The sequence below is a fragment of the Lissotriton helveticus genome, chromosome 8 (assembly GCF_964261635.1).
Source record: "Lissotriton helveticus chromosome 8, aLisHel1.1, whole genome shotgun sequence".
Classification (NCBI taxonomy): Eukaryota; Metazoa; Chordata; class Amphibia; order Caudata; family Salamandridae; genus Lissotriton; species Lissotriton helveticus.
This window is the reverse complement of record NC_136069.1, coordinates 1602410545-1602424867: the sequence shown is the minus strand read 5'-3', so window position 1 is coordinate 1602424867 and position 14323 is coordinate 1602410545. Positions and strand designations below refer to the sequence as shown.

Here is a 14323-nt window from a genome sequence, read left to right as displayed (position 1 = left end):
GGATAGGTCAGCATAGGTTATGGCTGGAGGAGTGCTGAGCAGCGTTTTGCTGAACCTTTCCAAAGTGGGCCCCATAACTGCTATCATTACAAGAGTGTTTTAAAGAGGTTTCTTTTAAAAGTCACATCCTTAACTGGCTTTGCATCTAGCTTCATTCTGATGCTTAATCCTTCTTAATACTTTCTTTAGCCAATTGAGATAAGGAGGCTACACTGGATAATTGAAAGCAAAGGTATGTGCCTTAACCCCTTGGCAGTGGCGCTGGGGGGAGGGCGGGCTGCGCGGCGCCGCCATGCGCGTGACGGAACCACTCCGTCACTGGCGCGCTATGCTTGTGACGGAGTGGTTCCGTCACGTCCCCGCCCCTCAATAGAACGCTTAGCGCAAGCGCGGAATTGATGCCGCACAGGTGCGGTGGCCGGGTCGTAGCGGAACCACTCCGTCATTAGCACAGCGTGTCCGTGGGGGTGACTGAGTGGTTCCGTCACCAGCACGCTAAGGGTTAATTCATGTTTCATAGGACACTTTGTTTTGTTTTTTTAATTATAAAGATTAAGGATTGAACTGCAGTAGCAGACTAAACAACTGAATCTTTTAAATGATTTTAGCAATTCAATTCAATATTGGTAAAGCAAATTTAGCGTTGAGCATTGATACCTCTAATTTACTTTTGCATTTGCTAGCTAAAAACACTCTGGTTATCATTTTGCTGATGAAATTGTTCCCTTAGTTTCCATCTTTTTGAATGTGCAGTTGGGAAGAGTGTGGTGAACTCTTCACACAATCGCTAAACCTATTCCCAAGAACACCATAAAGATATATTTTCCTGTGTGGTGTAGTCTGTGTAAAATGGGACTAGAGCTGTGCACACCTTTATCTGCTGGAGGATTTGTGGCTTGTGTCCTTTCCAGTCACGCAATGTTCAGTATGTAGTACTGAGTTAGTATGACCCACATTTACGCAAGAAGAATCCACTCCAATTCTGTTAGGACTTAGTTTGCATAGTTATAACTGGTTCTGCTTGAAGCATACAACACAATCTGAAAGAAACAGGTTAGTATTAGATTCTTTACCTTAGAATATCCCCAGGCGTCAGACTGGATCCAGAAACACTTGCGCGTCTGTAGGCGTTGTCTATGGCTCCGCGTCCGTCGTCGGCGGCGCCGGGATGACGTCGCCAGAGTAATTAGACGCCGCCCTCGCGAGCTGACGTCAGTTTATTTTTTTTCCCACGCCAGCAAGTGCCGATCCGGAAAAAGTTGTACCCTAGTCAATTTTTGACTAACTTTTTCGTTCCTTTTTGATCATCTTTCGAAGTCTCATCGACACCGACGGTGCCGGTAGGGATGCCCGGGTTCAAACCCTGCGTCGACTGCAGCCGACTGATGTCGAAGAGGTGACATCGCTCTTCTGACTCACCCTCCCCCCCCCCCCCCCCGACGCTCGCACGACGCGGCCGGGGTTTCGGGCGACACCGCTCCGCCGGAGCCGCAGGCGTCGCGGCCTGCTCCACACCCACCGGTCCCTGGGCAGAACGCGACGCCGGAGGAGATCGAGGCCTTCCTCGTGGCCATGAGGTCGCTCAATCCTCCGCCGGCGGGAGCTTCGGCCCCCGGCGCCGGCGGGAGCTTCGGCCCCCGGCGCCGGCGGGAGCTTCGGCCCCCGGCGCCGGCGGGAGCTTCGGCCCCCGGCGCCGGCGGGAGCTTCGGCCCCCGGCGCCGGCGGGAGCTTCGGCCCCCGGCGCCGGCGGGTGCTTAGGCCCCCGGCGCCGGCGGGTGCTTAGGCGCCGCAGGGCCCTGCCGGTTCCGGACCCGGGTAGTCGCCGGTCGACCTTACGACCTCGGCGGCGCCGGCCCCCAGGGTGTCGCCCCCGGCGCCGTCCCAGGACGCCACCGTCCCCGGTCCTACCCTCAATTCGGGTCCAGTGTCGGAGCGGTGCCGTATTCGGCGCCGCTTGGAGATTTCTATTTCTACGACCCGGCCCCATCCTTTGCACCTGAGTACCAGGCGATGCGTGACGAGGGGTATTGGGAGGGGTCCGAGGACCCTCTGACACGTGAGTGGCAGTCTTCTCTGGACTGGACGGGTGAGCTTGGGGAGGCCAATGGTCGGGACACTTCGCCCGACACTGGGTTTGTCTCCCCTTCTACCGTGGCTATGGAGGAGGGGGCTGCCTATAGTGTGGTGCTGACGCGGGCTGCCAAGGCCTTGGGCCTTGAGCTCCCCGTCGCGGCCGTGAGGACTAACCTCCTCACTGAGGTCCTTAAGCCGCAGGCAAGCTCGGCCGAGCCCCTGCTGCCGTTTAATGAGGCCTTGTCAGACGTTCTTCTGGGCACTTGGTCCAAGCCCGCTACAGGTCCGCCTGTAGACCGGAACGTGGCCAGGCACCACCGCCCGGCTCCGGGCGACCCTTGCTTCCTGTCCACCCACCCCACTTCCGAGAGTCTGGTAATCCAGGCCTCTAACTCCCAGACCGCATTCCCAGAGGCTATCTCCGATCGGGAATCCAAGAGGTATGAGCAATACGGAAAAAAGGTATTCTCCTCCCTGAGTTTGGGGTTGCGGTCCGTCAACACCGCATGCCTCTTGGGCCGTTACACCCACAGTCTGTGGGACACTGTCGCGGACATGCTGCAACAATGTCCGGAGGCGGCCCGGACTAAACTCGCCCAAGCCCTTGCGGAGGGTCGAGATGCAGCGCGGTATTCCATCCGGTGTGGCTGGATACCACGGACTCACTGGGCAGAGCGATGGCAACGACGGTGGCGATTCGTCGCCACGCCTGGTTGAGGTCCGCCAACTTTTTGGCTGATGTCCAAAACACCCTTATGGACATGCCATTTGATGGTCGTCGCCTCTTTGGTGACAAGGCAGACCATGCACTTGAGCGCTTTAAGGACTCCAGGGCTACGACCAAGTCCTTGGGCCTCTCGGCCCCGCGCCAGCAAACTGCTGCCTTTCGCCCCTTTCGTGGCCAAGGAAGTGGCGCCCCCACACGTCCTGCCAGCCACAGACCACAGACTACCATGCAGCGCGGTGGCGGCCCCTGCAGCATCTGCCTCAAAACCCTCCTAGTGCGTGCTTTCAGGCCCATGTGACGGCAGTGGGGGGCAGGGTCCGGTGCACTGTCACATCGGACAGGTGGGTGCTGTAAATGGTCCAAAGGGGCTACTCCCTCCACTTCGAGGCGTCCCCTTCAGCCATGCCACCTCAGTACCACCGCGTGTCGGGGGATCACTTGAAACTTCTGCAAGAGGAAGTTACGGCCCTCTCGACTAAGGGGGCCATCAAGCACGTTCCTGGGCTAGAAGTAGGGTGTGGTTGTTACTCCCACTACTTTCTGGTACCCAAGAAGGGCAAAGGGGGCCTACGCCCTATGTTGGACCTACGGAACGTCAACGGCTTCCTCCGGAAGGAGAAGTTCAAGATGCTGACTTTGCCTCAGGTCTTAGCTGCCCTAGACCCAGGAGACTGGATGGTAGCGTTGGACTTGCAGGACGCCTATTTCCGCATCCCCCCCATCCTGCCGGCCCACCGGCGTTACCTGCGGTTCACGGTAGACTACGAGCACTTTCAGTTTACCGTGGTCCCCTTTGGCCTTACCAGTGCCCCACGGGTGTTCACGAAAGTGATGGTGGTGGTTGCAGCTCATCTGCGCAGGTTAGGGGTTTCCGTCTTCCTCTACCTCGACGACTGGTTGTTGAAGGCGGGCTCGCCCCAGACAGTAGTCAGCCACCTCCAGACTATGGCCGACATCCTGCACCTGCTGGGGTTCTCCATCAATGTGCCGAAGTCGCACCTGTGTCCCTCTCAGAAGCTCCTCTTCATCGGAGCAGTTCTACACTCGGCGCAGTTTCGGGTTTATCCTCCCGAACAGGCTCTGTTTCCGATCTTTCAGCCGTTATCCCGAGTCTCGGTCAGGTTGACGCTGCGGCTTCTGTGGCTGATGGCCTCCTGCATCCTTCTGGTGCATCACGCCCGGTGGTGGATGCGGGCTCTGCAGTGGGACCTGAAGTTTCAGTGGGCCCAGTGTGAGAAGTTGGCCTGATATATGATGCTCACTAGTTATAGTGATCACCTTGTATCAGTCCAAACAACCCTTATGGTGATTGGTTGTATGTCAACCTTATAGACCAGCTATCCTAATGGTAGCATGGACAGAGCAGTCTTAGGCTAAACTCTTTTGGCATGTGAAGCCAGCTGTTTTACCACAATATAACCCCTTGAATACCAGATGAAAGGACACCACACAGGTTGTTATGAAAATAAACAGTATATTTATTAATAACAACACCTCTGAACTCTTTATGAGATCAGAGGGCTAAGCATATAACAATAACCTTAAGAAAAATACAGTAAGTCGCACAAACGACAAACCATATACTAAGTAAATGGTATAAGGAAATCGATAGAGGAAATGAAGATGCCCAGAGGCTGTAGGATCGCTGGGACTACACTACCCTAACCTTGGGTAAGTAGCAGGAGGCCCACGGGACGCGTGTGCAGAGTGTGAACTCGCACGCGAGATGCGGAACAAAGGCAGAACAAATTACGAAAAGGTAAGTAACAGACAGTTCCGACTAGTTAGGACTAAAACGGCTGGATATCTGGACACTAGGAGAGTCACTCTACCTATGAGCACCGAAATGCTCTAGTTACCTCACCCACGGGCTGCGGGTGCATAGGTGTGAAAGTGTGTCGGGTTTCCGCGTTGAAGTCAATGGAGCCTTGAAGAAAGATGCTGCAGGCGACAAGGAGGAAGATGTCCGGTGCGTTCCAAGGGTGGATCGAGGAAGAAGAGGACCTGAAAGCAGAGGGGACAGTGTTTAAAGTCACTAGCCAGTGACCGGTGTGGAACCAGGAAGGAACCAGGTGCTGTCGTCGCGATCAGGTGAAGAGTGGACGCTTGTCTCTGTAGCCACGTGGATCAGGCGGTGTCTTCGACGACCAGGATGGAGGTACGAGCTGTCCCACGCAGGCTCTCACTGTCGGCAGTGTCTGATTCGGATTTGGAGTCAACAGACCTTGGCAAAGGCAACCCACGCGGGGAGTGGAAATGGCGTCTGGTGCGGACCAGGAGGGTCTGGGGTGCTCCTCTTTTGGAAGGGAGCAAGGGCCAGTCTGGAGCAACCAGACCAGCGGTGTAGATTTCGTGGATCGTCGTCTAGGAGGCCACTAGCCAGCCGGCAAGTGACCAGACAACTCGTCGAGCAGCAATCAAGCAAAAGGGCCCCACGCAGATCTCGTGGATGCTGGAGGGCTGGTTTTCGGGGCAGGAGCTGCTCGGGCCTGGGGCTTCCCAATCCCCAAAGCACTTACTCGAGGATGCCTCTGAAGTCGTGCTGGAAGCGAAGTGCAGTTTCTTCAAGATGGCCGGTCCCACGTGTCTCGTCGCACCCACGGGTCTCAGCTGTGCTGCAGATGTGGGTAGAGGTCGGAGAGGATTGGAAATCCGGGTCTCCTCGGGCTCTGAGGTCTGGTTCCGGCAGGAAGGACGACAAAGTGAACCGCTAGGACGCTTGATGGTGCCTGCAGTTGCAGGGTGGACACTCCTTGCCCACAAGAGATTCTTCAGTCTTCTGTGGAGCAGAACGTCGAAGTCCAGAGTTTCTTCTTGTAAACATTGTTCAGGATAATCTAATTTGGAATGAGACCAGCTCCTACCTTTATCCTGCTAAAGGGGGATGTACTGGTGACTAGGTCCCGCCCATGAGTGGGACCAGGAAGGGGGGTGGTTACACCCCCTGTCCTTTGTCCGGTTTCGCGCCAGAGCTGGGGCTGGAGTGCACCAGCAACTGGTTTGAACCAGGGTATGCACAGGGACACCTTGTGTGCCCCAGGCATGTCTCATTCCTTTCAGCCCTCCCTACCTCAATACAGAAAATCCTGTCTGGGGTGGTGCTAGCACCACCCAAGGCAGGAAACCCTTTGTCCAGGCCTCCCTCGCTGGAAGGACTCCCAGCAGCAGGAGGTCAGACTTGTCTGTGGTGGCAGCATCCATTTTGTGATGCTGATGCTCTGTTTAACTTTAACCGGGGTTCACAGTTACATAAATAAAAATAAATCTTAAATAAATCGTAAATCATACGTTCTTATATAGCGCCCTTCACCGTAAGGTCTTAAGGCGCTTGCTTCGGGAACCCGTCCTGGCTTTTCCCTGCGAGATAACCCCTACTGGGCATCCCCAAGGTGAAAACCAGGCATCCCATCGCGGTGGGGCCGTTGTGGAGATTAAGCAAGCTATTGCCCAGAGTTGCAGAGTGTGAACCCATGATTCGAGTAGGCGCCGAGGCGAGAATTATCGAGTCCGTGGACATTTTTGAGCTCAAGACCCTGCCGCGTTGGGAATTGAACCCTAGTCTGAGCTCTGCATCCGGGTCTGCCTCCTCTAACCGGTGAGCCACACTTCTCCACATACATGTCGTGTCCCTCTAAAAGGGTGGAATGCTACCCCCGTCGCCACAACTGGCGAGGGGGTAGTATTCCAATTCGTATGACACCTTACTCAACATGTTTTGATAATGCTATACCAAAGTTAGCAATAACCGCGAGAATTATAATGCACTTAAGAGTATATGGTATAGCGTTATCATGGAACAGCTATAAGGACTTGGTTCCGCAAGCTGCAGACTAGCTCAGCTCATGCTAGAGCACCATCTCACATAATTCCAAGCACTCTGCCTTCAGGATTGATAAGGCCTGCCGTAGGAGTGACTGATAGGAGTATGTGTCCATTTTGGGGTTAAATCTAGGTATACTATATTTACAGCAAAGGGTGATTATACCACCTTGCCCCAGCTATCTTACCAGCCAGTTGTCTGTTTAGATGGCCAGCCAGGGGTGGCATAATACATGCGTCAGCCCCTGGTAGGCCTTGGGTACACCTATGCCCTGGGTACCTAAGGTACATTGTACAGGGGCTGATAAGGTGTCCCAATACCAATTGGTAAATGCACTTCAAGTACATGTGTGTCAATTTAGAGAGAGAACAGCTAGGCTGTGGGTCTGATTAGCAGGCCCACAGCAAGGGAAAGTCGTAAACCAGTGAAGCAAAAATATGGGGTGACCATAAGATTGCAGACCCTACTCTCCTACACCCAGCATCAGGGCAACTTGTCCGACCATGTCTTGATCTCGGAGGGCAGTTTGTGGCTCACGGACCGCGATTGGGTCAGCGGCAGATCCCGCTCCCTACCCCAACCGGAGCACGTAGTTGTGACGGACGCGTCCCTCTAGGGCTGGGGAGGCCACATGGGAGAGGCGGAGATCAGAGGCCTCTGGTCTCCGGCAGAGTCCCAGCTCCATATCCACCTTCTGGAGCTGCGGGCGATCCGGCTTGCACTGAAGGCATTCCTCCCCTCTGTCTGGGAGAGTGTAGTGCAGGTGTTCACGGACACCACCGCCATGTGGTACTGCAACAAACAGGGTGGGGTGGGGACGTGAACCCTATGCCAGGAGGCTCTGCGCCTCTGGCAGTGGCTGGAAAATCAGGGCGTGACCCTGGTGGTTCAACACCTGGCAGGTTCCCTGAACGCCAGGGCGGACAAACTCAGCCGTCAGTGCATGATGGATCACGAATGGCATCTGAACTCGGACGTGGCGCAAGGCCTCTTTCAGCAGTGGGGAGAGCCTTGGTTAGATCTATTCGCCACAGAAGAGAATGCGCAATGTCATCAGTTCTGCGCGTTGGAATTTCCAAGGCGGCACTCACTCGGAGACGCTTTTCGTCGCGAGTGGAGTTGCGGTCTCTTGTACGCGTTTCCGCCTATACCACTTCTACCCAGAGTGCTGAAGATCAGGCGCGACCGGGCCCAAGTTATCCTTGTGGCTCCGGACTCGGCACGAAGATATTGGTATCCAGAGTTCAGCATGTCTGTTAATCCCCCGATTAGTCTGCCTCTTCAGGAGGAACTTCTGTCTCAGCAGCAGGGAACGGACCTCCAACCGAACCTGTCCAGTCTCCACCTCCATGCTTTGAGATTGAGCGGCGACAGTTTAGGCCATTTGACTTGCCTCCTGTAGTTTGTAATGTGATTCTGGCAGCCAGGCATCCCTCCAGAAAGTCTGTATACGCCTGCAGGTGGAACAGATTTGTGTCATGGTGCACAGCAAAGGCTGTGGATCCACTCTCTGCCCCCCTTTCTGAGGTTCTCTTCTTCCTTCTTTCTCTTGCCAAGCAGGGCTCTGCTCTGGGCACTATCAAGGGTTACCTTTCTGCCCTTTCCGCCTTCTTGAGGCTACCTGATCAGCCTTCTTTGTTCAAGTCCCCGATTGTTAACAGATTCTTAAAGGGCATCACTCATATGTTCCCCCCTGTTGCTTTCGTGAGGCCCCAATGGCACTTGAACCTGGTTCTAACTTACCTGATGGGCGCTCCCTTTGAACCGCTTCATAACTGTCCTCATCGTCTTCTTACGCTTAAGACTGCTTTCCTGGTTGCCATCACTTCTGCCAGGAGAGTGAGTGAGCTCCAGGCTCTTTCCTCTAAACCTCCTTTCCTTTCTGTCCATCCGGACAAGGTTGTGTTGCGGACAAGACCCTCTTTCCTGCCCAAGGTAGTCACAGCCTTCCACATCGGGCAGTCCATCAACTTGCCCACCTTCTTTCCGCCTCCGCATCCTCTAAAGAGGAACAGCGGCTCCACCGTCTGGACCCAAAACGTGCGCTCTCCTTTTATCTCAACCGCACACAACAGTTCCTGGTGGACGACCAACTCTTTGTTGGTTACGTGGGCGCTAAGAAGGGGCGGGAGTGCTGCACAAACGGCCCATCTCTCGGTGGGTCGTGTTGTTCATCAAGGCATGCTATTCTTTGGCTAAGAAGGAGCCTCCTGTTGGGCTGAGGGCCCATTCCACTCTGGCCACGGCGGCTACTACTGCCCTGGTCCGGGGAGTCCCCTTGCAGGACATCTGTCAGGCAGCTGCGTGGGCCTTGCTTCACACATTCGCAAGACACTACTGCCTGGACAGCCAAGTTCGGAGGGATGGCTTCTTTGGCCGTTCCGTCCTCCAGGACTTTCTGGTGTGATTATTGGTTCGCAGACCCACCACCGGGGTTGGTATTGCTGGGGTATCTATTCTAAGGTAAGGAATCTAATACTAACCTGTTTCTTTCAGATGCACAAGTTACTTACCTTCGGTAACGATATATCTGTAAGAAACAGTAGTTAGTATTAGATTCCTTACCGCCCCACCCATCCTCCCCGTTCTGCGAACCGATATCTAGGGTTAAGGTCATCCCCTTTCAGGGCCCTAGTTTCATGGCACCAGTGTTGGTTTTTATCATGGCTCTGCGTTTCTGGCGCGGAAAAGCTGTGTATAAGAACTGACGTCAGCGCGCGAGGGCGGCGTCTAAGTACTCCGGCGACGTCATCCCGGCGCCGACGGACACGGAGCCGCAGACTATGCCTACCGACGCGCAAGGGTACTGCTGTAAGTTTAGTTGCAATTCAGTCAGTTTGCTGCTTGGGCACTGTAAAGGAAAATGGAGTTTCTGTCTATATTGCATCAGGCATTGTTTAAAATCCAAGTAGATGTTTCAGTTATCTATTTTTTTTAATTTTTTTTACCAGAACTGATCTTGATTACACGGTCTATTTTGCAGTTCTGTTAAGGTTTTTTTTCTTCTGCTAGCAGAACTTTATTTTGGATTACGTGAACAACTTTGATTTGAGGAAAATGTTTTAGGTGGTATACACACGATGTCAAAGGACTTTAATTGCAGCACTTGTGCTGTTTGTATTCTAAAAATTGGTGGCTTTTTTGGCGCATTGATTTTTCTGTATTTTTAGGTTTTGGTGCAAACACTGCTGGAACTGGTCTGTTTGGAAATAAACCTACCACTGGAACTCTGGGAACTGGAATTGGAACAGGATTTGGAACAGGTAAACCTTCAACGCACACTGGTTTGCATGCAGTCTTCACTATGATTAGTGGGAAGCAACATTTGTGGTGTTAACTAACTAAGCTCCTTTGTTCATGTGGTATTGCAACCTTTGTAATATGAATAGATGTAGTTGTCATTAGAGCCTTCCTTTTGGCTAGTGGAAGGTTTTCCTCACAGCAAACTTGGAATTAATTAGCTATGGATGGCATAACTTCTATTGATGGATATGGGTCAGAATTTGTCATCATGGTCCCTGGCCAAGTGGGATCTTTTCTAAGTATCTTGAAACTTATACTGATGCATGCATCCTGCACTACAAAGATGTTTCAGATTGCACCTTCATTATGTGAGCAAGTTGGTCATTTTTTTAAAGTTGCAAACAAAAGACTGTCACTTTTCAGTGAACTGACATGCTTCTCACACACACTAAGTAGTTGGTAATGGCACATGGGACTTGTGTATTTTCATTGATAAGAATATCAATAGGCTACCCCTGGTCTTGTTTGAATTTAACCAATCTGCTGCATTATTCTCATTTTCCTGCAGCTCTTTCGGCAGGTCAGACATCTCTGTTTGGAAACTCACAACCCAAACTTGGTGGAACGTTGGGAACTGGAGCATTTGGAACTGGAGGATTCAATACAAACACTGGTATTGGATTTGGAGCTCCTGCTGGTCAAATGGGTATGTGAACTGATGTTTTCTTACAAATGGTACCTCTGAATTTAACCCGGCTTGCTTTCCAAACTGTTTACTGTATCTTAGCTTCAACTAGTTTTTATTTTTAGATCGAGCTAGAAAGCAATGCGAAGCATTGCCTAGCTCGACAACTAATGTTGCTGACTTCTTGGAAACTGAGACATGAGTCGGCCGCGCGCTTTTTCTGTCTCAGATTTGTCCTTGTTGTATTAAAGATATTGACTTCAGCTGTTGAGGATTTCAGGATGGGGTTGGGGTCTATTTTTTTTTAATTTTCTATAATTTTTTAATAAAGCTAACAATGAACAATAGTTGGGGCTTCCTTAGCATGGAAATAGTAGGGGCTGCTTCTAGCCTGGACAATTTGCTACTCTTCCACCAATATTTTACCTTTTCTGGCTATCTGTATCTCCGGTTATCTTCCTAGTGCCCACACCATTCTCTCCAAATCCCCTACTCCTTTCCCACCTTAGCTGACGTCCTTCATGCTTCTGTAGAGGAAGGAGTCAGTTATATTTAGTTGAACCATCAGTCCTTTGACCCAGTGTAGAATCTTTCACCCAACACCTGAAAGTAGAACAGCAACAGGACATATGCTTACGTGTTTAAGAAAAACTCTAGCAAATCAGCCCTGGAACTTATGGGGAAGATCTTCCATTATCCCCCAAAAATATTCTTCTGGGGTGCCTTCTAAGAGGATTCTGTGCAGTATCCTCTGGAGTCTGATAAATAAGCATTTTACACCCCTATTTTGGTCCATTTCAGAGCATTCTCCTTCCAATGTATTTTTGCAACTTCTGTAATCTTTATTCTGCTTCTATTGGGGAAATGATCAGCAAAATATCAATTTCCATTTAGAAACCTCCTGAAACATATTTAACCATATTATTTTGTTTTTGATCCATTACAAGAATGTATGTTATACAGCATATTAATAGCATAATTTGCTTTAATCATGTTACGTCACCCTATGCATGATTTGCTTCAATCAACAAGTCTAAGTAAAATTATAGTGTTTTCCCATGGTGTTTATATCATTTTATAGTAAGGTTCTTTGAAAGTTTATCATGTAACTACTTGATGCTGTTCATGTTCCTCAGTATAAAGAGGAACTAGAATCTCGCATAACACATTGCCAGGAATGGCTCATGACATCCGACATAGATGTCGGATCCCCACCCAAGACTTAGGTACTTTTCATATGTTTTGAACAGAATCCAGAACTGCTCAAATTGATCATGATATGTATAGTGACAGATAACTTCTCCATAGCCTAGAGATTCCACATTCTTCTCCGCATGCTAATTAAAGGAGTAGCTTGTAGTTTCTAGACCTGGGCAGTTGCTAATCTAGCCACCAGAAAATGGTGGAAAATTAGCTTACATATCGGTATGGTTAATTGATTTATATTCTTGTCTGGATCCCCAGAAAGTATTGATAAAGGATGTAGTGGTAAGGTGATACCTGTTAAAGTTCTTATCTGGGACACTGCCTCCTTCTAAATAGTTTGTATATGAATGCAGAACCACCATGTGTGAAGTAGTGTGCCCTTCTCACCACAGTCTTCCCAGACATATCCTTCAATCGAGAAGGGGACCGATACCACCTTTTCATAATTTTACATGAATTTTCTTAATGCTGTATGCCCTAGACCAAATTTTAGACCATAAGTTGTATCAGATTCACTAGGTCTCTCCCTCAGTTCACTGCATGTTTATTTGTGTTATCTGTTGGTCGCTTATAGGTTGCTCATTTGTCAGTAAAGCCATGCTATGCACCTGTGTCTTGGTTTATAGGAATGACTAGACCTAAGTAGTTCTTTTTCCTGCCTGCCTGTTCTCACACCTCTCTAAATTGTTTGATCGGTGCAATAATTGGCTTAATCGATAGTTCTACTCCTGTGTTAGGCTCATTGGATTGGTTTCCATGCTTGTACAGAGTTCCCCAACACAAAGATTACCTAACATTGGATTACACAGATTCCATTTTTTAAAGCCCTTGATCCAGAAATTGAGGCAGAAATGTAGGTTTGTGTACAGTTGGAATCACTGGTGAGGGGAATGATGTGGACCCTTTATTCCTTTCTCATACTGGTAATCCTGTAGGACTTAAGATGATTGTGAAAGACTTTGAGAACTGGATCTACGTTCCACCTTTAGCCATGGTTTTCCCCCATATGTTGTGATTCCTATCCAAGGCTGGACGAATTATGGATGCTTGTATGCAAGTCTTCATATTTAGAAGCCCCATCCTCTATCCTCAGTAGCTTGATATGTAGTCCTAGTGAATAGGTATTCCATTATTCACGAAAAGACAGTAGTTTCTTCTGAAGTCTGTTAAATACTGCCTTTGGGAACTTGAGTGGTATTGTCTAAACTTTGTATAGTAAGCAAGCAAACAAATGATGGACGGAATGAGGACAATGCAAATCTTCTCCCCCAGTCAAAAGATCTGGGTTAAATCATCGTTATTTTGCTCACTATGCCACACCAGCTATGGACCCAGCCATATGCAAATCAGTCTTGACCCTGTGCCTCATGGGAACTGCCAGGCCTAAGTGGGATGGGTATTCCCAGACGTGGGTCCCTTGCTCACTATGCCACTGGATTCAAGCTAGCCTGGCTGATGAAGGGCAATACCCAGAAACCGGTCCCAGGATGCTTGTTTCTGATCCAGGGAGGACCTGGCTTGGCTGTTCGGTCTGGACTGTTCCCATGAGGCACAGGGTCAAGACTGATTTCCATATAGCTGTGGCTAGATGGATTCAACCCAGATCTGTGACTGGTGGTGAGTGTCTGAAAAGTTTCAGCGCTCCGTCCATCTCCTTGTGTTTGCTTTGTTCGCCCTTGGTTGGCAGGGTATTCCCAGACGTGGGTCCCTTGCTCACTTTGCCTTTTGGATTCAAGCTGGCCTGGCTGATGGGGGCAGTTAGCCTGAAACCGGTCCCAGGAAGCTTGTTTCCAGTCCAGGGAAGAAATGGCTTGGCGGTTTGAGCTGGAACTTTTCCCATGAGGCACAGGGTCAAGACTGACATGCATATAGGTGTGTTGGGCCCTCAATTGCTTCCACATTTTACACATGCTGCGAAAGATCTTCAAATGGTTGCCTCAAAATACCCACAACCAAAGAGGAGCACAGCGAGCTGAAAATGGTTGTGGTCTGTGTTATCAAACTGAAGGGCCTAGGGCCTTTCTAGTCTGTACCTAGCATTGCTTTTCTAAAGTACTGTGTGACTCCCATCTCGATGACTGTGAATGATTCAAGCATGTGAATCTATTAAACATTCCAATACTGGATAGCTACAGTTACAGGTAAGTAACTTTTTTCTTTCTTTACCTTGTTAACACTTTCTGATGGATATTCTATCTAACTGCAACGCTCTCAATTCCTTGCCACCTCCCAGCTGTGTGGAGTGGCCTCTTTTTAACATTTAAAAAGGTTCTAAATTAGTCATTGGCACACAGGTACCAACAATTGTTCAGGTTTTGTGTCCGAGGACGCGAAGGGGTAGAAATAAACTAATGAACACAGGTGAAGTGCTTACATGTGGCAATGTGCTGTCACTTCTGGGGCAAAGCGAAGTGGAAATCTGCAGTATCCACCAGAAAGAGTGTTACCAAATTAAGTAACTTGTTCTTCGGGAAAGGAGGAATAATTAAATCTTCCTACCATTAACTTTCCCATTTATCATTTGAAAATGTTCAATAGATTTTCTGTGAAAACTGTGGCAATAACCGAT

General features: G+C 50.0%; 1 protein-coding gene across 1 annotated transcript in view; it reads left to right on the top strand.

The window, feature by feature from the left end:
- NUP98 (nucleoporin 98 and 96 precursor) overlaps positions 1–14323 on the top strand; it is an 853605-nt gene that overhangs the window by 307072 nt on the left and 532210 nt on the right. The window contains 2 exon segments of the mRNA XM_078658655.1: positions 9791–9883; positions 10432–10569. Coding sequence (XP_078514781.1) covers positions 9791–9883; positions 10432–10569 — 231 coding nt within the window.